Source organism: Erpetoichthys calabaricus, chromosome 1 (genome assembly GCF_900747795.2).
Source record: "Erpetoichthys calabaricus chromosome 1, fErpCal1.3, whole genome shotgun sequence".
Classification (NCBI taxonomy): Eukaryota; Metazoa; Chordata; class Cladistia; order Polypteriformes; family Polypteridae; genus Erpetoichthys; species Erpetoichthys calabaricus.
Window position 1 is genome coordinate 63,244,374 of NC_041394.2, and position 25,666 is coordinate 63,270,039.

The 25,666-nt window shown below is 38.1% G+C and overlaps 1 protein-coding gene across 1 annotated transcript in view; it reads right to left on the minus strand.

Moving 5' to 3' along the window:
• ehmt2 (euchromatic histone-lysine N-methyltransferase 2) overlaps positions 1-18,554 on the minus strand; it is a 68,653-nt gene extending 50,099 nt beyond the window's left edge. The window contains 5 exon segments of the mRNA XM_051918731.1: positions 5,127-5,208; positions 9,589-9,839; positions 10,013-10,225; positions 10,592-10,670; positions 18,455-18,554. Of these exon segments, the coding sequence (XP_051774691.1) occupies positions 5,127-5,208; positions 9,589-9,839; positions 10,013-10,225; positions 10,592-10,670; positions 18,455-18,481 (652 nt within the window). The 5' untranslated portion in view covers positions 18,482-18,554.
• Positions 18,555-25,666: the final 7,112 nt, after the last annotated feature.

Sequence of the window (25,666 nt, forward strand, 5' to 3'; positions counted from 1 at the left end):
AATGTGGAAAAAGTGATGAGCTGTGAATACCTTCCAGATGCACTGTATGTAAAAATATTTCAAAGGTAGGTACAAATGTATATGTTAATAATGTGTGAATGAGAAATCTTTTTTTTTTTTTTGTTATTAAACACTTAAGGTCAAGGGGTTTACATTTTCATACAAGGGCATTCTTAATGAAAAGATCAATAAATACATCTGCCTATGTCCTGCCAAGAGAAAGCTAAACTTCACCACTGCTTTGTGCAAGACATGAATAACAATATTTTTAGATTTGTTAAAAATCTATTCTCATAGAACTTCAAACATAAGCATCTAAAATCTGTGAAAAATAGACTAAAGCGCACACTACAAGACATGTCAGAGTAGTTCTTCAACAGTATCAGAGAAACTACTCTAGTAAAAACAAAGACTCATTACTCTAAACACCGATTCAACAAATAATTATTTTCTTGGCAGAACCCATTATCCAAAGTGACTCTACAAAATCAGTGCATACTGCAAATGCTTAAATCAGAGCAAAGACTGATTAAAATGACTTGTCCAGGGTCACACTGCATCAAAGATGAGGACTAAAACACTACCCTTACAGTGTAAAGCCTAACATCCTCAAATTCAATCAGAGGTATTCATAGGAGTGATTTCATTTCTCACAGATACTATAGGAGGTCTCACATGCAGAAGCATTATTTTCCTTGCGGAGACAAAGCAGGTGATTATGTGTAAGAAAAGGGTTTAACTAATTAATCTTTCTCAGATTTCCTCTTCATCTCTTTTTACAAAAGACTTGGAGAAAGAAAGACTGATTTTTTTCCCCTGTAGAATATTCTTTCTCCCCTTTAATTCGTTAAATCTTTTAATATACAGTATACTGGTAGAAAACTCACAATTTTCTGAAATGAGAAAACTACAGTAAGAGCTTGTGTACCTTCATAAAAACATGTCAGTTTAGTTTTAGCCTTTGAAAAAGCAGTACACCTCCTACAGTGAAGCATTGTTATCCGCCAAAAGCAAAACAATTCATTAGATAGATAGATAGATACTTAGTCGCACTTTTATCTAGTAAGGTCCAGGTGGATCAATTGCTGATCAAGTTACCATTAAAAAGACTAACTCAGAATGACAAATGCCACAGTTGGTTAGTTTTAAGTATATTCCATAATGCCTCAAATATCACAATTAGGTAGGGCATATCATATACCAGCTTTGCCGAAGACTACTGATTATACCATTCCCCTGTGCCCAACTGCAGGAAAGGTTTCAGTAGACCAGCACAAGAGGTGCTCGTCCATGATCATCCACAGAGCAGGAATGACAAATAAGCCTTGTCCATCTCAAAGATCATTTCAGATCTGCCTTCTATACTGCTGCTGAAACTGCCATCTGATATAATGCCAGCTTTAGTGTGAGGACAGTGAAGGACAGGAACCATGCTGCTTGTCTTAAAGCAAGGCAATCTGTTAGAGGCCCTCTGCTCGCAAGTCCTGACTCTACAGTATGATATTTACAGGCCACACTGAGCTAATGTAGTCACTACTATCCTCGGTAAAGAATGCTGGTGTGTGGGTGCAGCCTTGTCCTCCCTAACATCATGGCCTTCAACCCCACAGGGCACTTGAAATGCCATGGATCACAACATCCAGACAAATCTGCCCACCAATGGTCAGCTGGTTTGTCAGGCCCTTCTGCAAAAATGGGTTAACATCTCAAAATTGCAGATTTAACAGAGGTTTATTAGCTCTGTGTGCCATTAGTGTCAAGCAATGGTGGCAGCAAGACACAAGATATTGAAGGACTGTAAAATGACTTTTGTTAATGCTCATAGGCATTATGGTTTTCCTGTTTTATTTGTGGTGCGGTTTTATTTTATTCTTATTTGTTTATTTTTATTTCTGCAATAAAGGATACAATTTCAGAACGTATATTTTGTTCTTTGTCTTTAAATTAGCATCCTGATTCAGATACTATGCATGCATTGTGGATTGCCTAAAAGGTTCCAACCTACTTTTAAAAGGGCAATGCTACAAGAGACAGTCAAAGACATTTGAAAATAAAATCAAAAGTAATGTGTGTGTAGTTTTTAAATTCAGTAGGAAGACAGCTTTAGGTTTTGAATTTATGCAGCCCACTCACAATTAGCTTCAGACATACTGCTGACAGCAAAGAAACAATGTTTCATTTATATAGTAGCATTCAAGAGGGTGCTTTACAATTTTTTTCACCATGAAAAAATAAATCAATTAACAAATTTTTATATAGAGCATATTTTTAGTATTTTTGAAGAAAAGACTTTACTGTTTAGTTAGCCAAGAGTTTTTCTCTTTAAGGCCAGATGCAGTTTTTTCAGAAGACGCTGCTTCGCCCATTTCTGCAACATGATAGATATCATTGAGAAGTTTGTGGATGGCCTTTAAAAGAATTCACAGTTTCTGGTGTAGAAAACAGTCATTCATTTAAAATTAACTGGTAATTGTTGCATTAGGTAGTTGATTACTACAATATTTTTGTTAATAAGTAATTTGACTAACAGTTACCAGTATATATCCCTAGTAGAAGCAGTAACATAAACATCAAGGTAGAAGATTGTTAAGATCAGGAAAAATGAATGCATACAGTACACTGCAAAAAACTACAGAGCAAAATAGAATTTGTTAATGAAAATGAAAAGCAAAAAAATGTCAAAACGTATTAAAAGACTAACTTGCTGATTAATTATATATATAAAAAAAACCAACAATATCTAATAGTTAAAAATGAATTGGTAGCACAGTGGCACTTGCACCTCACTGCAATTGAACAGATTTGAACACATTTTGAGTTACCTATGAGTGTGAGTTTGCACGCAAGTGTGAATGTGTTTTTAGGCCTTGTCCACATGAATGCATTTTAATTTCAAAATGGATACATTTGTCTAAGTTTTCAAATTTCACCCATACTAACCTGTCATTTTTAAACCCTGGAAACAAACACTTTTAAAAACGCCCTCTAGAGCTATATGCTTCTGAAAACATAGTGTCAGCATTTTGGCATGGATGAATGTAAACAAGGTTTTCTGAAAACAAGACTCTAACTGCGGTTTGATTGGTTTATCCTTTCCTTGCCCTTTCCCGATTGGATCCTGCTCATTATAACAGCTAATTCCATTACTGGCCACCCTTCATGGAAGAAAAACATTTTCGAAGAAAGTATCTGTAAGAGAGTTGCTTTCCACAGCCTGTATTTTGCTCCTTACCTATATGCATCTAAATTGCTAAACTGCATTTTGCAAAGTTTGAATGCCACACTCATAAAAAGCAAATTACAAGTCGCTAAAGTTTTGTGATAAATCCCATGGTAGGTGATATAACCATTATCGTGAAAAATTCAGAGACCTGTGAAAATCAGATTGTAAATGACTCAGTTGAAAGCTTCTAATAAACTTTTATTACTTAAACATTACTCTTGTAGGGCCAGATGCGATTGTCAAATGAGAAGAAACATCTGGGGACAACCCATTAAAAAATGTGTACTGAATAGCGGCACAATCCTGCCCTGCAAAGGCTACACCTACAGGGCTTCTTCCTAAAACACAAGCCCCCAAGACTTCATGAAGACAGGAAAAGATACTGAAGAAAAGACTTGACTCTGAGGGAAAACAAAAAGATAAAAGTTCTGTTATCCATTCAGGAGCTCAGAAGCACAAGGTAATTGAAGCTTAATAATTAATTTGCACGTTGAAATGAGCACTGCAACAGTGGAGACGGGCAGACAGACACACACACACACACACACACACACACACACACACACACACACACACCACTGCAGCTACTGGGCTCCACAAGTTTCAAAAGTGCCTCTTTCTGCTACAATATCTATCTGTCATTTTAACTATTGCATCACTATAAGGCATAACAGCGGCAAAGAGAATTTAGATAAGCATTGTGGTCTATGGATATACAACATGCTAAAACACCGTCTATTTTGTCATGGCATGTTTGCATTTCCAATTAGTCAGTAGCATTAAGTTTATTTAGTTATTCATTCATTCCCCTCCTTTAACCGCCACCTTATCGTGGTGGAGGGGTTTGCGTGTCCCAATGATCCTAGGAGCTCTGTTGTCCGGGGCTTTATGCCCCTGGTAGGGCCACCCAAGGCAAACTGGTCCTAGGTGAGGGATGAGACAAAGTGCGGTTAAACAAAACCTCCTATGATGAAAAACAATTTTGGATGGCGTTTTCCCTTGCTCGGACGCGGGTCACCGGGGCCCCACTCTGGAGCCAGGCCTGGAGGTGGGGCTCGATGGCGAGCGCCTGGTGGCCGGGCCTGCACCCATGGGGCTCGGCCGGGCACAGCCCGAAGAGGCAACGTGGGTCCCCCTTCCCAAGGGCTCACCACCTATGGGAGGGGCCAAGGAGGTCGGGTGCAGTGTGAGTTGGGTAGTGGCCGAAGGCGGGGACCTTGGCAGTCCGATCCTCGGCTACAGAAGCTGGCTCTTGGGACGTGGAATGTCACCTCTCTATTTAAAAAAGATGAGTGATGGATATAGTGTAATAGTACACATGACAATAAAGCTGAAACCATTAAATAAGCAGTAAAGGTAGCGAAGAAATTAGGTGGAGTTTACAAATGAATGGATTGAGATACCAGGCTATCATCACTACACAGTATCTAGTGCACTGGACTTTTTGTGCACTGTACAAGACACTCCATAAGGTTACTACTCTTCTTTAGCTCACTCTGAGACCCTGGCAAAGTCAGTTCAACCACCTGTACTTAAAATTGTGACAGCAACAACCACATTTGTACCATTAATTTGGTGAGTTAATTCAAATTTTCTCATACACTAGTCATTTCCATTGCTCTTCTAATTCACTGCGTTTATATAATTTCCAAAAATATACATTTTTATATCTTTTAATGTTAGTTACATATTTATGCCTAAGATGACACAGTTTTATCGTCAAGCAAAACAACCAATTCAGAAAGCATTACATTGACTGCACTCTTATCACTGCTTTATATTTTTCCATTATTTTTGTGAAAGGAATGGAGCATCAAATACAGACTGTAAAATTCTACTTAAAACTTAAATTCTAAAACAATTAATGCAGAAGTGAAATGCAATCAAACTAGCATTTTCCTACCAGAGTTATCCGCTTCTAGAAGGTCATTAGTAGGTGACGAAGAGTTGTCTGTCATTACGAAGGAAGATTCCAGTCGTCGGGCCTTCAGATTGAAAGGAAATAAAAACATGCATATAAGAACAGTAATTACTGCAGATATAATAAAGAGATAAAGAAAATTTTGAATTTGCTGCTTAATAAATAATTGGCTGGTTAGCTAAACAACAAAATTTGTCTGTTTTACTTGTAAACTTGTTAAGTATGTCAGCTTTGCGTCTTATTGATAAGCATCTTGTCAACATTTGATAGATTGGAGTTTTTTTTTTTTTTAAAGTTTATACTGTGTTTATTATTTGTTTGTGTGTCACACAGTAGATGTTTTTAAGAAAAAGTACTGTATAATTAAAATGGTAATCCATATTTATAATTACATCTCAAGAATTAGGAAAGGTTTCTCACATGTACACTAGAGTATTCAATTACTTTATTTGCAAAAAAATAAAACCTTTCCAGGTTGCCTTGCTGAATGTGAATTTAGTTGTACTTGTCAAACAAAAGTTGGGGTTCCATTCTTTTAAACCAAATAATATAGTCATGCATACTTACAATGCACTATCACATATGATTTTAATTAAAACACACACTTTGCATATTGTGTATTACTTCCTGAACCTTTAGAGGCAGTAACTAATATTAAAATGCATATTGTGTATTACTTCCTGAACCTTTAAAGGCAGTAACTAATATTAAAGTTCACAGAGGGCAGTCAACTGCAAAATGAAGAGAGAAAGCTCAAGTTGTCTTTAATTCAATAAAAATAGTACATAATCATGTTTTTCTTCTTTGCTGAGAAAACATCAGGAATACAGTAAATTTGGTCGAGTTATATTATGTTGATGAGCAGCAAAACAGTGCAATGGTTAGCAGTGATACTACATAGACCCAGCATCTGGGATTCAAATATCACAAAAGTTTTGGGCGTTATGGAGTCTGTACTTTCTTCTGTATCTTCTTTTATTTCACTGCCTGTGTTCCTGGTGTTCCTCCCACATCAAGTCATATAGGTAATGGCAAATACAGATTTAAATTCAACGCAAGTGCAGATGTAAATGTGGAGTGGAATGTGCTACGAATTTGTACTCAGTCCAGGGTTATTTTCCACCTTATTATCAGTGCTGCTTGATATACTCCATCCCTTGCAATTCTGATTTGGGTTAAGCAGGTGTGATAGTGTTTACATACATTTTGTATGTATGCTTTTTATGTTTATCTGCAATTCATTCTAATTAAGGGAAATTACTCTAAACTGGAATAACAATTCAACTTAATCACAATAGGTGATTTTGTATTTTCTTTTCAACATTTATTAACTTAAGTTAAAAAAAATGTTGTATGTTCTGCCACAATTTATGAACAAACTTTATTTCTGCTCTTTTAATAAAAAATGCTGAAATCTACAGTATTTTTAAAAATCACCTTCTGTTTATAAATATTGAAACTTAATGATTTAGACAGTTTTTTTTTTTTAAAGTCATGTTACTGTTTCTGATACATTCAGTAGTCTATCAATTTTCACTAGATATCTGCCAATCTTCCTAATTCTCTACTTCCTCGAATATAACCTACCACTGGTAAACTAGGAGTAGGGAGATGTTGAATTGTCTTATTATATATATAAGCAAATTTCTTTCAGAGACAGGAAGACAGAGAAAGGTCTTGTCAAAGGTTCATGTTAAAGTGTATGTAAATTTTCAGTATTGTGTTTTCTAAGGACCATTATAATTTTTGCAATCGGTGTTATTAGCAACTGCTATTTAACCTGTTTAAATATTAATATTTAAATATATGCAAATGTTTGTGAAAACAACATACATTTAAAACAGTATCTTTCTTTTCATTCAAAAACGTCTTTGCCCCAGCAAAATATCTTAAATACACTAGCTGTATTAGTGCCTACATATCAATGTCGTTATTGTTCTAGTGGACGATATAGAGGTTGATCCAGTGTATTGGATAAAATTCCTTTTCTGGTATGGATGTTGAGAAAACTGTTTTACCAGTACATTAAAAATAAGTGGAAAAACTTGTAAACACATTTAAACTTTAAACACAAAACATGAATGCAAAAGAAAATGGGAAATCAAGTTTTGTGTTGTTGTATGTGTGTTTTAAAGGTAGTGTGTTTATTTAAGGAAATGTACATGTATTATGTGTAATAAGTTTGCCTACCATATTTAAGAGAATTAGCCAGAGTTTTGTGTGGTTCACCCTGATTCGTGAATCAATGCAAAAAGAAAAGGAGTCCAGGAAGAAGCCATGTGTTGTGCTGCGTTTGCTTGGCAGAGGATGTGTGAGCGAGCAAGTGAGAGAATGAAATTGTACTTTTGTCAGTTAAAGAGAGGCGATCACCTATACACAAAGCTGTTTGAGTAGTAGAACATTAACAAACATTTTGGTACATAGGAAGCATGTTTGTGTTCGTTAAATTAACCATTACATTAATCAGTAACATATTTCTTTTTGTTAAAAAAAAAAAAAAAGTTTCAGAGTGAAGTGTATACAAATAAATTGCACTGGTATCTAGCTAAACTATCAGAAAATGTATTGATTTTGGGAAATGCCACCCAGCGAATACCACAATGGATAGATGGGCGTCACAGAGGGCAGTTCCATACCTGGACAGGAAGCCACAATAATGGAGAATGGAAGGACAGACTTTCCAACTGGATGGGAACAGGAATCCTTATGTAGCATGGAGACCAATATGTTGGAAGGACGGAAAGAAACAACAGCATGTCAGTACTGTATTCCCCAATACACTAAGGGGCAGCCTTCCAGAGATTCAGGACCCCTTTGGATACCATCAGAGCATGATGGAAGTTGCCGTCCCAGAGTACGACCCTGTTGAGTTTCATGGGTGCTGCAGAAAGATATGGTACCTACTTTGAAAGACTTTCATCTGAACCGGAAATACTTCCAACAGAACATGTCCTAGTACCAGAAGTACTCCCAGGTCAAAGATAAAAGGAGCCACTTCACTTTGCCCAGGGACTCAGCATCAGGAGACAGAGGAGTAATGCTCTTGGAACGAGTGGAAGAATTCTGTACAACTGTGTCTGAGTGTATGGCTATGCTTAACTGTCGACTTAAGTATTTAAGCGATAAAAGAGACATTATTTAAACTCGTATTTGTATTGAGTTTTATGATGTCTGGCCTTTGGAGATTGGTGATGCCCTCTACTGGTTTCACATCCATTCCTTTGGTATTGATATAAAAAAAAAATCATATTGGTTGGACAATAATGGAGACAGTGTTTTGTTCTGGATGTCTGGGTCAATTGGAAGAAAGAAGTAATGGTAGAAAATACGAGCAAATGCTGCAAGAGAACCTGTTTCAGTCTGAAAAAAACAACATTACTAAAGCTTAGGGAAAAGTTTACCTTTCAGCCGGACAATGATCTAAAACAAAGTTACCCTGGAGTGGTTCAAGAAAAAAAGATGAAAGCCCAACTCAAAGCCCTGAATTCAATCCAGCCGAGAATGTGTGGTACTAGTGTGAAAACTGTTGTGTAAAAAGCACACTATAGAATAAAGGCCAAGTCACATTAGGGACATTTCCAGAACATTTTCGGTTTTAATTCAGTTTCTTAATTTACATATTCTTAGCGAGTCTGAGGTGAGTGCATAACGTGACTTATCCAGTGACTCACTCCAACGAGTCTGTGACTCACTCTGATAAAGTTAAACAGGTTTGATTTTGTCCTTAGTCATAGAGCCAGGCTCTGTATGCATGAGAGCTGACAGCCAATGAAAACTCATCCTGGAAGTACAAAGCATGTAATGCAGCAACAAGGAATATGGGGGTTTTGAATCTCACAAACAGAAGAGAAGCTTGTGTTTTATGTACCACAACAGAATGAGGGAAGAAAAAAAAAAAAAAAAAAAAAGAGAGGCAGAGATTGAGGCCGAACTAGGTGTACCTATCAATGCTTCATACAGCACAGCCCTGTCAAGCAGCAGAGCTACTAGCTGTCAGAAAAAGGGGTAATCATGACCATGCTGGAAAATCAGCACATGAACCCTAAATGTAACATGAGCAGTGATTTTTAGATGCTTAAAGTTCTGCATTTGGCAAATCTGACATACCCCACGACTAGAAGTCTCATAATGTGACATCAGCTTAACTTCAGCAATCTAGAACAAATCTGCCTACAATAATGCACTCTTTAAAAATTATTTTAGCTAATACATATTCACTGCAAAATATTACAGTGTGGGGGTGCCAATACTTATGCAAACATATCTTTTTTTCTTCTTGAGGGTTTTTCCAACATAATATCTGATTTTGTCAATCTGTAAAATTACATAACTGACTTAATACTTTTGCATGGCACTGTAAATACACTTACATACATACATACACAAACACACACACAGTATATGCAAAATTTGTTATAATCAGCACAATTTAACCCCAACTGACCTGTCCTCCAGATTGTCTATGCATAGTCTTCCTAGCTCGGTGTACTTTTGGAGCTACAGGAGCTTCAGCAACTTCTGGAGAACTTCTTCCAGGCCCACCTGACCCTGGAAAGGTAAACAAGCGCATTGCCAGGCTCTGCACTGAAGGGGGTGACTTTCCAGTTCCTGTCAAAGACATTTTTGCACGGCCTGGAGCACTGCCAATACTGGTTTTAGCAGGGGGAGTGAATGCCATGGTCTTAGTTGCATGACCTAAAGTAAAGCAGAGAGAATTTCTCATCCTGTAGCAAAATAACCTTACCTAAAATGCTCATTTCAAATACGTCAAACAACAAAAAAAGTGCACCTCCCAAATATCTGTATTTTTGGTTTCCTAATTAAACTATCACTTGATTAATCTGATTTATTACAAAGATTATCAGTACCTGGCAGACCCCTGTTTGGCGCACCTACATAAGCAGTCTTCAAACTGCCTGTTTCATTCAGCTCTCTCTGATTGTTTCTTCCAGTTAAACTGTCAAATTCCCTCCCTTCTCCTGCAGTATCAACCGTTTGCTGTTCCCCATCCTTTGTACAGTCAACCTGTTGTGACATTAGACCTCCCATCCAAACCGTTTCCACAGCCCCCTTCACTGTACCTAAAAAAAAACAGAAAGAAACAAAGAATGTTGACCATCCTTATTGCTCACTCGACCCACCTACTGATTTTTATTTTTTGTCAATACCCTTTAAAAATATATTTTATAGCAAAAAGTATAAGGAAAAATTAACAACTTCTGAGTATTGAATCTGTCATGTTCAGGGTTGCAAACAAATTTAACACTCTTTCACACCTACCATAAACTTATACTACCTGTCTACTTCACTGTATCATGAGCTGCAGCTCTCATAACAAAATCAAAAAGATGCTCATCATCAGAACATCAATTTAACCTTTAAATATTTCACACATCAAATATTAGTTTTCCTTATGTCACAAAGTAGACTCTGCATTAAGCACTTGCCTGTTTCGTCAGTGGAGCTATGGTGAGATGAAGTCAAATCATCCACCACAGGACTGTCTTCTGATCCTTTATGATCACCCTAGCAGAGTGAAATAAGCAGCACATAATAAGCAAAACATGCTTTTAAATTGTTACAGATATATGCAACAAACAAAATTGCAAATGAGATACTCAAACACATATTTGACTCGGGTGATATATTTGGACATTTTAAGCTAGAAAAAGTATTATGTCTTTTTTTTTTTTTTTAAATAAAAAGCATAGCTTTTACCAAGTATATAATAGATTCATTTAATCAAATTTAGGGTTGTGGGAGGGCTAGAGCTTATGAATTCAGGAACCAGCACTGGGATTGTACACACATCCATACGAGCACAATTTAGACTGATCAACTGACCTTACCTGTATGTCATTAGGGTTATAGGCAGAAAGCTGGATAACCCATAGAAAAGAAACACAGAGGCAATGAGAGGACGCAGAATACAAATGAACAAGAACTGGGCCCAAAAGACAACCTACATATACTGGAACCATGACTACTCTACCACAATGCTGTTCTTTTATTGACACACTAGCTGTTCTACCTATCTTAGAAATGTAAGTAATCATGTGCACCTCAGTGTTCAGGTGCGCAGTGCACCGCCTATTAGTATGTATTTTGTAATGCATGTAGTAATAAAATGCATTACATTTGCTATTCCAATTGATGGCATATCACAAACATTTGTAGTAAGAAAATGCATGACTATAAATGTAGGTGATGTATCAACTGTTAGAATGACAAATTCAATGCATATATGAATTTGTTATACTGTATGCCATTTGGTACGGGATTTGTAAAAGCATTGCTAATGTTTGTGATGTGCTATATATTGGAATGACAGAGACATTGTAACTGGGCAGACACACATATACTTACCAGTTTATTAAAGTGATTGCTATAAGAGAAGTGCTTGCCTATACAAGATGAGCAACATTAATGAAAATGTACATCACCAACACCTTTCAGCATCCAAGCATCTGTCAAACGTAGTAAGTGTAGAAGGCACTCATTTTTTAATGAAAGAATAATTAAGATACAGGAAATATATTAGTTTTGTGATACACAATGTTTGGCCAATATTATTCATTTTTAGCCAAGGAGAATCAGTTCCATATTGGCAAGTAATCTGTGTGCAGCAAAATTAGTCCAAATACATATTGAAAGTCTAAAGAACACTTTTAAATTATTTGTTTGTGCATAGTCTACAACACCATATTAACTCATCTAAAGATGGCTTCAAACAGGTTTTGATTGATAAAAACAGATTGATGTATATAATAAAAATGCAGGTTTGAATATTATTATAAATCTTAATACATTATCATATGCCTCAAGGAGGAGAATAAACCAAACAAAGTTACTTTCAAGTATGCTTTAGAAATAACAGGCCCACCCTAAAGCAACAGTTAAAACTTGACAAACTGTTGTCATATGTACAGTGGGTACGGAAAGTATTCAGACCCCCTTCAATTTTTCACTCTTTGTTATATTGCAGCTATTTGCTAAAATCATTTAAATTAATTTTTTTCCTCATTAATGTACACACAGCACCCCATATTGACAGACAAAAAAAAGGATTTTTGAAATTGTTGCAGATTTATTAAAAAAGAAAAACTGAAATATCACATGGTCCTAAGTATTCAGACCCTTTGCTCAGTATTTAGTAGAAGCACCCTTATGAGCTAATACAGCCATGAGTCTTCTTGGGAAAGATGCAACAAGTTTTTCACACCTGGATTTGGGGATCCTCTGCCATTCCTCCTTGCAGATCCTCTCCAGTTCTGTCAGATTGGATGGTAAATGTTGGTGGACAGCCATTTTTAGGTCTCTCCAGAGATGCTCAATTGGGTTTAAGTCAGGGCTCTGGCTGGGCCATTCAAGAACAGTCACAGAGTTGTTGTGAAGCCACTCCTTCGTTATTTTAGCTGTGTGCTTTGGGTCATTGTCTTGTTGGAAGGTAAACCTTCGGCCCAGTCTGAGGTCCTTAGCACTCTGGAGAAGGTTTTTGTCCAGGATATCTCTGTACTTGGCCGCATTCATCTTTCCCTCGATTGCAACCAGTCGTCCTGTCCCTGCAGCTGAAAAACACCCCCACAGCATGATGCTGCCACCGCCATGCTTCACTGTGGGGACTGTATTGGACAAGTGATGAGCAGTGCCTGGTTGTCTCCACACATACCGCTTAGAATTAAGGCCAAAAAGTTCTATCTTGGTCTCATCAGACCAGAGAATCTTATTTCTCACCATCTCAGAGTCCTTCAGGTGTCTTTTAGCAAACTCCATGCAGGCTGTCATGTGTCTTGCACTGAGGAGAGGCTTCCGACAGGCCACTCTGCCATAAAGCCCTGACTGGTGGAGGGCTGCAGTGATGGTTGACTTTCTACAACTTTCTCCCATCTCCTGACTGCATCTCTGGAGCTCAGCCAAAGTGATCTTTGGGTTCTTCTTTACCTCTCTCACCAAGGCTCTTCTCCCCCGGTAGCTCAGCTTGGCTGGACGGCCAGCTCTGGTCGTCCCAAACGTCTTCCATTTAAGGATTATGGAGGCCACTGTGCTCTTGGGAACCTTAAGTGCAGCAGAAATTTTTTTGTAACCTTGGCCAGATCTGTGCCTTGCCACAATTCTGTCTCTGAGCTCTTCAGGCAGTTCCTTTGACCTCATGATTCTCATTTGCTCTGACATGCATTGTGAGCTGTAAGGTCTTATATAGACAGGTGTGTGGCTTTCCTAATCAAGTCCAATCAGTATAATCAAACACAGCTGGACTCAAATGAAGGTGATCTCAAGGATGATCAGAAGAAATGGAAAGCACCTGAGTTAAATATATGAGTGTCACAGCAAAGGGTCTGAATACTTAGGACCATGTGATATTTCAGTTTTTCTTTTTTAATAAATCTGAAACAATTTCAAAAATTCTTTTTTTTGTCTGTCAATATGGGGTGCTGTGTGTACATTAATGAGGAAAAAAATTAATTTAAATGATTTTAGCAAATGGCTGCAATATAACAAAGAGTGAAAAATTGAAGGGGGTCTGAATACTTTCCGTACCCACTGTATATACCTGTTGTTGCACAATAATGTTAATCTATCCATCCATCCTCTGAATATACTAGCTAACCAAACAGCATCAAACACAAAGCAAAGGCCAACCCTGAATGGGGAACCTAACAAAAATCACGAATTACTGCAACATATTGTGGAATTGCATACATACATAGATGCTATATATACATACTAGCCGACGCCTGCCGTAGCATATGGCGGTGTAAGAATAGGAACGGAAAACGGTGAGAAAGGAATTCAGAAATCAAGTAGAAATAAATACTTCTTGAAAGACGCAGTGTGCATGTAGAATTTCCGACCAAGTAGGATTACATGTGAAAGTGATAAATAAATCAGGCTGTCCGAATTTACGTACTATGGCCATGGCATCACTCGGATAAGCGGTGGATAATGGATGGATGGATGGCCATGGCATCCTGATAGTTTTGTTGCATGTATCTTGGACTTCCTGGAAATGTGGATGGTACTATGATAATTTTGCCTACACGTACATTATTTTCAGCATTTGCTTGCAGTGCGTCTGTATTCAGACATTGTATTGTTCCACGCACAGACCTTGTTGATGTAATCTGAGATAGTTGAGACGTGCGCCCTCTGTTTTAACATACGCATCTACGATGTACTGTTGGAATAGTTTGCCGCTGGAGTGCAAAATACTAAATGTAGTCCTCATTGCTAATCTGTACGCGTAAAATTGGTATTGAGTAAGTCTTATTCACTTGGCAGTTCTTTTATCGGGAACATGTTGTAAATCTTTGTGCCAGCCAATGTCTCCATAAGAGAATAAAAGTGGGTAAACCATAGGATCGCAATTCATATTGAGCGTGGAAATCTGTTTACAGGTGTTGCGTATGGGATAGATGCAAATGTCCCTTTCGGCAGGCGTTTCTCCATCTTCTCCAACAAAAATCGCTGCAATGTCGGGGCATTGTATCGTCGTAAATCCTGCCCAGAGTTTTCCTTGAAAACCATTCGTACAGATGCTGTTGGATTGGACTGAGCAATTTCATGCATGTGTTTGTATGATTTAGCGAAGGGGCTGATGGTTCTGAGCATGGAATCTAGCTGGAGAAGTACATTTTCGCTGCATGCAGAGTTTGCTTTATTTTGTAAGTGTACTTCAGTAGCTTGCGCTGTGTCAAAAACATACAACTGTCCATATCCTGGAGAGGTAGAAGTGTTAATGTATAGTGGAGATATTTGGTGATAAATTTGCTCGTGTATTTTAATACAGTATGGTCCGTGGCCAGGAGGTTGAGTTATCTATGCACCCATGGAAGCAAACGCTAGAGAAGAGTTGTATTCTCAAATGTGTTCACGATAATTTTTAGCTTCTGATGTTTGCTGTGTAAGAAGCTATGTAAAGACACAGGTGGCTCCAGCAAAGGTGGTAAAGCTACTTTACCATTGTGGCAGCACCTCGAGTACTTGTTGGATGTATCACGCTCAGCAGGCCAGTATAGTGCATGACATGGAAGACGACGAATAGGAATCGAGAAATGCTGTGTCGGCTGTGTGTGGGCAGGACCGGTTTTGAAGTGGAAGCAGGACGAACCAGAAGAGAAATATATATAAGAGATATACACACACACACACACACACACCTATATACAGTGCATCCGGAAAGTATTCACAGCGCATCACTTTTTCCACATTTTGTTATGTTACAGCCTTATTTCAAAATGGATTAAATTCATTTTTTTCCCCTCAGAATTCTACACACAACACCCCATAATGACAACGTGAAAAAGTTTACTTGAGGTTTTTGCAAATTTATTAAAAATAAAAAAACTGAGAAAGCACATGTACATAAGTATACACAGCCTTTGCCATGAAGCTCAAAATTGAGCTCAGGTGCATCCTGTTTCCCCTGATCATCCTTGAGATGTTTCTGCAGCTTAACTGGAGTCCACCTGTGGTAAATTCAGTTGATTGGACATGATTTGGAAAGGCACACACCTGTCTATATAAGGTCCCACAGTTGACAGTTCGTGTCAGAGCACAAACCAAGCATGAAGTCAAAGGAATTGTCTGTAGACCTCGGAGACAGGATTGTATCGAGGCACAAATCTGGGGAAGGTTACAAAAAAATTTCTGCTGCTTTGAAGGTCCCAATGAGCACAGTGGCCTCCATCATCCGTAAGTGGAAGAAGTTCGAAACCACCAGGACTCTTCCTAGAGCTGGCCGGCCATCTAAACTGAGAAGGGCCTTAGTCAGGGAGGTGACCAAGAACCCGATGGTCACTCTGTCAGAGCTCCAGAGGTCCTCTGTGGAGAGAGAAGAACCTTCCAGAAGGACAACCATCTCTGCAGCAATCCACCAATCAGGCCTGTATGGTAGAGTGGCCAGACGGAAGTAAAAGGCACATGGCAGCCCGCCTGGAGTTTGCCAAAAGGCACCTGAAGGACTCTCAGACCATGAGAAAGAAAATTCTCTGGTCTGATGAGACAAAGATTGAACTCTTTGGTGTGAATGCCAGGCGTCACATTTGGGGGAAACCTGGCACCATTCCTACAGTGAAGTATGGTGGTGGTAGCATCATGCTGTGGGGATGTTTTTCAGCGGCAGGAACTCAGAGACTAGTCAGGATAAAAGGAAAGATGACTGAAGCAATGTACAGAGACACCCTGGATGAAAACCTGCTCCAGAGCGCTCTTGACCTCAGACTGGGGCGACGGTTCATCTTACAGCAGGACAACGACCCTAAGCACACAGCCAAGATATCAAAGGAGTGACTTCAGGACAACTCTGTGAATGTCCTTGAGTGGCCCAGCCAGAGCCCAGACTTGAATCTGATTGAACATCTCTGGAGAGATCTTAAAATGGCTGTGCACCGATGCTTCCCATCCAACCTGATGGAGCTTGAGAGGTGCTGCAAAGAGGAATGTGCAAAACTGGCCAAGGATAGGTGTGCCAAGCTTGTGGCATCATATTCAAAAAGACTTGAGGTTGTAATTGCCGCCAAAGGTGCATCGACAAAGTATTGAGCAAAGGCTGTGAATACTTATGTACATGTGATTTCTCAGTTTTTTTATTTTTAAAAAATTTGCAAAAACCTGAAGTAAACTTTTTTCACGTCATTATGGGGTGTTGTGTGTAGAATTCTGAGGAAAAAAATGAATTTAATCCATTTTGGAATAAGGCTGTAACATAACAAAATGTGGAAAAAGTGATGTGCTGTGAATACTTTCCGGATGAACTATATAATATATATATATACATATATATATATATATATATACACACACACACACGCATATATACACACACATACTGATATATATACACACACACGCATATATATATATATATATATATATATATATATATATATATGCGTGTGTGTGTGTGTGTATATATATCAGTATGTGTGTGTATATATGCGTGTGTGTGTGTGTATATATATGAGTATGTGTGTGTGTGTGTGTATATATATATATATATATATATATATGCGTATATATATATATTATATACACACACACACGCATGCATATATATTATATACACACACACACACACGCATGCATATATATATATATTATATACACACACACACGCATGCATATATATTATATTATATACACACACACACGCATGCATATATATTATATTATATACACACACACACGCATGCATATATATTATATTATATACACACACACACGCATGCATATATATATATATATATATATATATATATATATATATATATATATATATATATATATATATATACACACACACACACATACATAGAAAGCTAGATAAATATATGTTTCAAACAGTTGAAAACACCGACATAAAAGAACATTACATTTAAACACTGGTTGAATAAATTACACAGGTGTGGAAAACTAAAAATTCTAAGATGTCACGAGAAAAAAAAAGGTACAAGTCATTCAATAAATAACCACGTTGGTCCACAGTATAATAATAAAAATACAACCACGTGCACCTACTAGAGGAACTCCAAATACTTTAATGTTACTAGTCAGGCTTGCTAAACTGTTTTTACGTCTAATTATTGAATGTGCATGACGGTTGAACGTTTCTTGTTAAAATACAAAAAGAGGACCGCGTGTTCATGCATTGTTAACTTGAGAACTTAATTTTCTTTATTCATTTCAAAGGCAAGTTACATCGCTGGGACAGTTGCATTTTCATCATTACATCTGGACGTTATCATTAACAAAGCCCACTACGCTGCATCTTTCGTCTTACTTTAAATAACATTTTACCCTTATATTGATTCACATAAAAGACTCGTCTAATAGTGAAAGTACATTGGAAAAATATAACAGGATAATAAAAGATGCCGTTAGTAGCTTTAATCAGCAACACGTCTCCACGACAACTCTGCTGGATACCAAAAAAACTGCAGGACTGACTTCAGGTAACGCACGAGGGAATGCCATCCTGCAATCCGTTGGCTTTTATAATGTGACACATTGAGCTTATGAAGTACAACTGCAGTTACACGGTGCTGATGATAGCTACTGCGGGCATGGTGCGCACAATCGCAAGCGCTCCAAAATGCAAATGCAGCCACTCTCACAGCATCGCTGCCATGTACCACAACAAAAACTCCTAACTAGTCTTGGAGCTCCTCAGTAATATTAACTGTTTTACTTCGATTTACTTTTGCATGCAACACTCATTAGTAGACAAAAACAGACATGCAATCACATATTTCAATTAAAAGCATATTATAATTTATGTTTTGTTTTTTTTTTCTTTATTGTCCATTCCTCACCTCCACCGACCGCGGTATAGAAGCCATAGCTGGTCCGCCGGGTGTCTCACTCTAAAAGCGTCATTGCACTATAACCACGCCCCATTCTTTGAACCGCCCAAACCCGGGAATAACCACGCCTCCAACGCTCGCGCTGCCAATCCCTATCTTGACACAAAAATAAAGCCCGCCTATTTCTGGGGGTACTACAGGCATATGAAAAGCTCCATTCGCTGCCGCTCCATGTCAAGGTTAAGAATAACCTATTATAATCTGGTAACGCCCACTTTCTGAAGCTAAAATATCGCCATTTTGGGTAAGGGAAGGGTTCTCATCTTGCCTGAAGAAGGGGCCTGAGTTGCCTCGAAAGCTTGCATATTGTAATCTTTCTAGTTAGCCAATAAAAGGTGTCATTTTGCTTGGCTTTTCTCTACATTCATAATGGCTAACACGGTACAACACCCTAGTACTACAAAGTAACTGAGAAAGGTATGCATGCTATTGTCACCATTTTAATTAATTCTTTACACCGACCGATTCACTTTTTCAAAGTACAATACCAAATATATATAAAACTGATAAATTACTTAATAATCAATGATGCAGATGCTTCCCCCACATAAGATGGTAGTCCATGTACACTAGTAAGATATACTTCCAGTGTATGCCGTCTTCGTGCATAAATAGTGTTTTAGTCGTAAAAGTGATTACTACCTACATGGGAAAAATATTTCCTGTTCTTTTTGAAGGTAATAGCTCAATGCGTCATTTTTTTCTACCAAGGGCACGGTTACGGGGAAAAAAAGAACAACGAAAAAAAAAGTACAAGATACGAATCTTTAAAAAATCGACAGAAATACATTAATTGGAACGGCTAAGGGTGCCCCCTGATCTGTATAATTTTAAAGGGTTGGGCGGACGTTGTTATCAGTCTGAATTCGCTTTATATATCAAGGAGTAAACGTGTATTGTACGTTTTATTAATTATTATAATTTTACGATGCTCTGTGGATGTTTTTTGTCAGTTGATGGCTGCAGGGCTCCGAGCAGCGAAAGCCTTCGTCTGTAGGATCTGTGCAATGCGACAGCAAAGTTTAAACCCATGACCTGATAACATTCCTAAAGTTATATCCATTCACTTATTTTGGAGCCTCTGAGATTCTGAGTTGGGTGCGCCCTATTTCTTCCCTTGGTTTCCCCAGATTACAAAGACTGGCTGTGGTGATCAAAGTTGTCTTATGAAAACAGATGGATGGAATCCATGATTACTGTACTTATTTTAAACCCCCTTAAATGTTCTGAATAACCCCCCAGTCAGTCACCCTCCTAATAGTCCACGCCTTACGCGTATAAATCATGCAGCTTCCCGGGTGACCTATCTACCACACGTGGATTTCGGAAAATACAGCTTCCTGGGCTACTAGAGGAAAAATATTTTAGGTGATCACGTTAAAAGATGACACGTATGTTTCGTTTTATCAAGGGAATAGATGTGTCGGAGTAAGGGGGTTAGCTCAAGGGAAGCAAAATGCTGTTCTTCCTCTTTTTGTTAACGGTATTCAAGTAGCTTTGTTCCACGTTACTCGTCCACGTCATAAGCCTTGCGCTCCTTCTTTCGCAGAACGGCCCACGTGACCTTAAAATTAAAGGGGATGTAGACGTCTGCTTTACTACTCGATCTCTGTTCTGTATATCTCGATCCTGGAGAAAGGTCCCTGCTTAGAGGTTTACTTGTGGCCAGAAGATGTTGTTAGATTTAAATACATTCTTATTGGTAAACTCATCTTTGGGATTATACATTTATTTGTAAATCTTTAGTTCCCTGTAAAAAATATTTATGCTAAGAGCAGAAGGAAATCACTATTGGTACCACCGTCAACTCACCAACTCAGCATTCTCGTTTTGGATTGCAAGCCTAGAAGTTGTCAGTGTGGAATTTGCACAGTCTTTCACCTCTTCCCAGTCATATCCCCAAATGTGAGTTGGTCTGATTACACACTGATGTTGGCATGTGTGAGATGACCTTGCCATTGCCTGTGTTGCCATGATGGCCCCTGACCCTACTGACACTGAATTAGGGTAAGCGGATTTGAGAATGTTATGTGTGTTGTTTAGTAATAATTTAATGGATGTATTTGATTAATGCAAGTTTTGTGTTGCTCTTCTGAGAAAATCAAAATGTATTGCCGTCTCAATTAAATGTGAATTTGATGCACTGAGAATAGTGTAGCTAAACCAGAGTCTGGACCTGAGAGGGACATGTTCCTCAGGTGGCCAGGACCTGGTCAAGGATCCAGGAATACCTAGAGAAGCTAGCTATAAAAAAAAAACAAAAACTGTGATAGTGTTGGGGTATGCAGACACAGCACTTAAAGAGAACGTTAATCACTCCTCCTGGCCATTAAATCCCATCAACCTGAATGCATGGCTTCCAGTGAGTTGCCTCTGACCCTGGGAGAGCGGAGTGAGGCAAAGCCAGGCATCATGTGTGAGTGGACAAAGGGGCAAAGCAGCTGGGAGCACAGAACATCTAAGGGGCAAAACGGAAGTGGCGCTGAAGAAGCCAATGTCCTTTTTAGGGCCACTCACTAGCAAACAGCATGAAAGAGTTTAATTACATTCCACTGTCTCTATCACCCAATGGGTTGTTACAGTATTCTTCTAAACATTGTATCATATGTGGACATTGAAATCCTTGGATGCCAGGTTTCTTATCTTTCCAAAGTACTCCATTCTTTTGAGTCACACTTTGTGGAACTTCCTATTTCAGTTAGCCCTGGTTACTCTGCATGTCTTAACATTAAAAAAAAATGTGTGGGCTTTTTCTGTAGGTAAATGAGAAATGGGCAAAACAAATGATTATTGACCATTCAATATGTCTGCAAGTGATTATAATTAAAGCCTTTGTTGTAAGTTGGGAAATGTACACATGCCGAACCCAGATTCTGTTAGACATTTAGAGATGAACAAGCTGTGCTACCTGTCTGAGATGGGTGGAAATCTAAGCAATTACCGTAGACTTCAAACATTAACGTTTACAGTGCACTGTGTTAGCCCGGTTGCTGTGTCTTTGTTACATATCATTTGGTACAACCAGACTGACTCACAGAAACGTACTGTATACACTTACCTTTTATTAAAGTAGGTTATTTGTCATTGAGTCCTTTCACATGAAAGATGGTATGCTAGTCATTAGTGACAAGTTCTCCACATGGGTGGAGGCCTTTCTGGATAAGACACATAAACAATAGACCCTTCAACTAAAATTTTAGGTAGAAAAAACATATCAAGATGGGGAATATGACAGTTGATTCAGAATCAGATCAAGGCATCCACTTTAGTTGAAAAGTTACTATAGAAACTTCTAATTTGCTAGGGTTATAAAATTATTGTTCATGAACCAGTTAACCCACAGTGAACTGAAGTAGCAGAAATGATGAAGCAAACATTGACTGAGAGAAATGGATAAAAACATTTCTAGCACTTCTCATAGCACCTACTGAGAACAGTAGTATACCCACAGGGTTAAGAGTTTCTGAAATTATTACCATTAGATGTATGACTATGCAGGCAACAATGAACTAAAGGCTAATTAATATGCATATTTTCTCTTTTTCAGTGTTGTCCCTTTGCAAAGATATTACCTAAACTTAGAGACTCACAGTAAAAAACTGCGTGGGCTCTTTCTGAAAAATGTGTACATACCTATGGTCCAGGACAATATATATTGATTAAAGATTTGGATACCTCTCTAGTCCTCTTCAAATGGATGTGAACGTTCTAGATCCTTCTTACCAAGAAGAAAACCTGGGTGTTCCACACACACATTGATCCATCAAGAGTTACTCCATCAAGAACACAGCAAGAAGACATTGACATCAGTCATTGCCTCAAGCAACACAAACCAGAAGAAAATGGTGAGCCCAGAAAAGAACATTCTACATAATTATTTAAAAAATAATTTATATGTTCCTTCTGATTCTGGTTGTTACCTTAACTGTGATACTTAGCATATTGCATGTCACAATGCTTCAGATTCAGAATTATTTGTAAAAACACCTGAGAAGAAGGAAGATGACATTTAATACTTTCATTAACCTTGCACCATATTTTGTTGAAAGCAATAATGTATGTGTTCTCATTTCCATATTCATGCATGAGGAGTTCTTCCATGGAGTGTGCCTCAAGTGGCAGGATTACTGGGGTAGACTTCTAATTTGGGATGAGCTAGTAATCACTGAGCAGAGTAACAGACTAAAGTCAGCAAAGTACCTCTGCTATCAATTTTTTCAGGATGGGGTATCCACTGTTTCAATTTTACAAATTCATCTTTTTCTTGTTTAAGGATAGCTTGGAGAATGCGAGGGGAGCTATGTTTCATTATTCAAGTCAAAGGAAGACAGAACATTGACCACAGTTTCTGCAAGCAGACTTTAAAGTTAAATAGTATCAATGTTTGTGCCTTTTTACAGAATCTCACCAGATGTCATCTTATCACATTTGTTGTAGGATGGCCTGTTCTTGGCTTATCCTGAAAATGAAGGACATGCACTATTTGGCGATGGTTTACCTGTATACTTCTTTACTATCTGACTTTTCTTTGTACCACAGGAGGTAGCATAATAAAAATATATTTATTTTATTTCAAAAACAGAGCACATCCTCTCCACCTCGTTTGTTTGGTATGGAACTTGGCTCTTCATAATGTGATTACTAATGGTTATTTCTACTCTAGAAAGAATGACTTTGGTTTTGGGAGAGTTCACTGACAGAGAGTTGGTCCACACAAACAGAATCATTCTTGATTTTTTGTTCTCTCTGCAGCTTCATAGTGTTTTACATTTGTTTCTGGTAAGTTATTGAATTATTGAACACGTCTTGTTCTCTTTTTGCTTTGGCAACTTCAGAGCTTATTGTCCAAGGACCTTTGGTTTGAACAAGGAACATTCATTGTTATAGTCAATGGTAAAATCAGTTGGTTTGGTGAAAGAAGTGATACTGTATTCACAACAATGAACACTCCCACTTTCTTTAATGTCGACATGAAAACTGTGAATTTCATAGGCATTTAATTTATAACAGGAGACTGTAGATTGTCAAGAATTAATAAAAAAAACAGCATGAACAGTTTTATGTCAGTATTATGTAAGGACTACTTGTGACCAAAGGTTCATCTGTTTCGTTTTCACTGGCCAGCAATTAAGAGTATCATGCAGGCACAATCTTTAGTCATATCTATTCTTCTGTTTTTTGAGAAGTTCAAGACTTTGCACTGTGCTGTTCCAGAACACTTTATTCTAGACAAGGTTAATTTTGAGTGCTTATTCTTTAAAAATAAAATCAAATTACCTTCATTGTGCAATCTTTGAAGTGTGATTTTCTGTAGTGTTTCTGTGGCAGTCACAGACCAAAGTAACTTTACTTTCTTGAAGCAATATATGACAGACTGGCCTCTTTCTAGTCCTTTTATAAATACAACATTTTAATCTACCTGTTTGTAGCTCTTTTGGGAACTTGCTGATGCAGTTTCAACTCTCCAAGCTTGTTCATAATCTTTTCCATGTGTTAAGAAACTAAAATGTATCCAAAGTGATTGAATGCTATTAATTAAATAGCTCTGAATAGGTTAACCTATAATGTTTAATATCCTATAATAGAAGGTATAGAGAGTCTGGCATCCCAGTCAGGTGTGATGGTGTTCTGTATCTGATTGGGAGACCAGCATAATAGATTTTCAGCCTAGATGGATGGGCATCCCAGATGGAAGAATGGAAGGAACAGTGTACACTTTCCTGGTAAGGATGCCAGAATAATGGATGGATGATGGCAGACTGCCTACCAGGACCATGGGTTTCCCCAGTACACAGGGTGGCAGCATCCCTATGGCATACCTCTCGTTTGCACACTCATGGGGCTGTATGGGAATTGTAGTTCTGGAGGGAAGCCCTTTTGAGGTCCATGGCGATGAAAGGCTTCTCTGTCAGGTGAAGGTTTCACCTAACAAGGAATTGTTTCCTGGCTACAGTGCTTACTTGCCAGAAGTGCTTCCAGGTCCAGCTTGAAAATGAGCCGCTTCACCTAGGGAAGTGAGATTTATGAGCAGAGTAGGGTAAAAATGGTGGAGGAGTTATTGTGGAAGTTTAATTGAAGAAACATGTAACAAGGCATTTTTCTTTAATAAAAATGGTTCATTTGAACTTGGGATTGTTGTGGTGAAGTTGTTTCTGGGGTTTGGGGATTTGAGACACCCAATGCAGGCCACATACCATTTCAGTTTTAATAGAAGCAGGATGGAGACAGATTAGAAAATCAAGCGGGTAGATTTTTAAGGGCAGCCAAACAGAGCAGTCGATGATTGTAGGGGTTGTTATTGTGCATTAAAGGAAATAAACAAACTTACAGGGCAAAATTAAAATTGACTTACTTAATATTAATAATTAGAGGGTAAGAGTCTAATTAGTTTTTTGACCCATACTACTCAAGAGTCTAATATTTCACTAAGTTTTCTTTTTTAAACACAGTTTGGAAGTGTATAAGCAAGTGTTTTGTCCTAAAATTTGATGTCAGCCAGGTCAATACACACCATACAGAAAATAACAGTGCAATCTGGACAAAGGTCTTTAATGGCACACTAGCAGAATGGCTGAGTTCAGGGCATCATCACCTGTAGCTGTCTGTTGCCCCAGTCCCCTTTTAATTGATTTTGCAGAGTCTCTTATTTTTTAGGGGCCTGCTGTTTCCAAAAGATACTTCACCACAATTGCGATCGGTTCAAAATATAAATGAATTATGCATTGCAGGCAAAAATAAAAAAAAAAAAAAATGTATTAAAAGTACCTAACTGACATTCCACCATGAAACAGTATTGTGTTCAAAGAGGTCTGGAGGTGCATGAGAGAGAAAGGAGTATCAGAGAAGTACAGTATGTGAGAATTGTCCAGAATATGAATGAGGGAGTGAGGACTCGAGTTAAAAGCAGTGTTGGGGTAACAGACAAGATCCCAGTTAGAGGAGGTCTGCACCAGGGATCTTCTTTAAGTTCTTACTTCTTCAATCTGTATTGGAGGTGTTGAGTCATGGGGTGCTTTTTGCTGATGACATAGTGTTTTGTTTAGTACCAGAAAAGAGGAAGTGGGAAGGAAGTTGGAAGAATGGAGAAGGGCTTTGGAAGATAGATAGTTGAAGATAAAATAGGCTTAATGATGAGCAAGATTCAGAAGTTAGCCTGCAGGG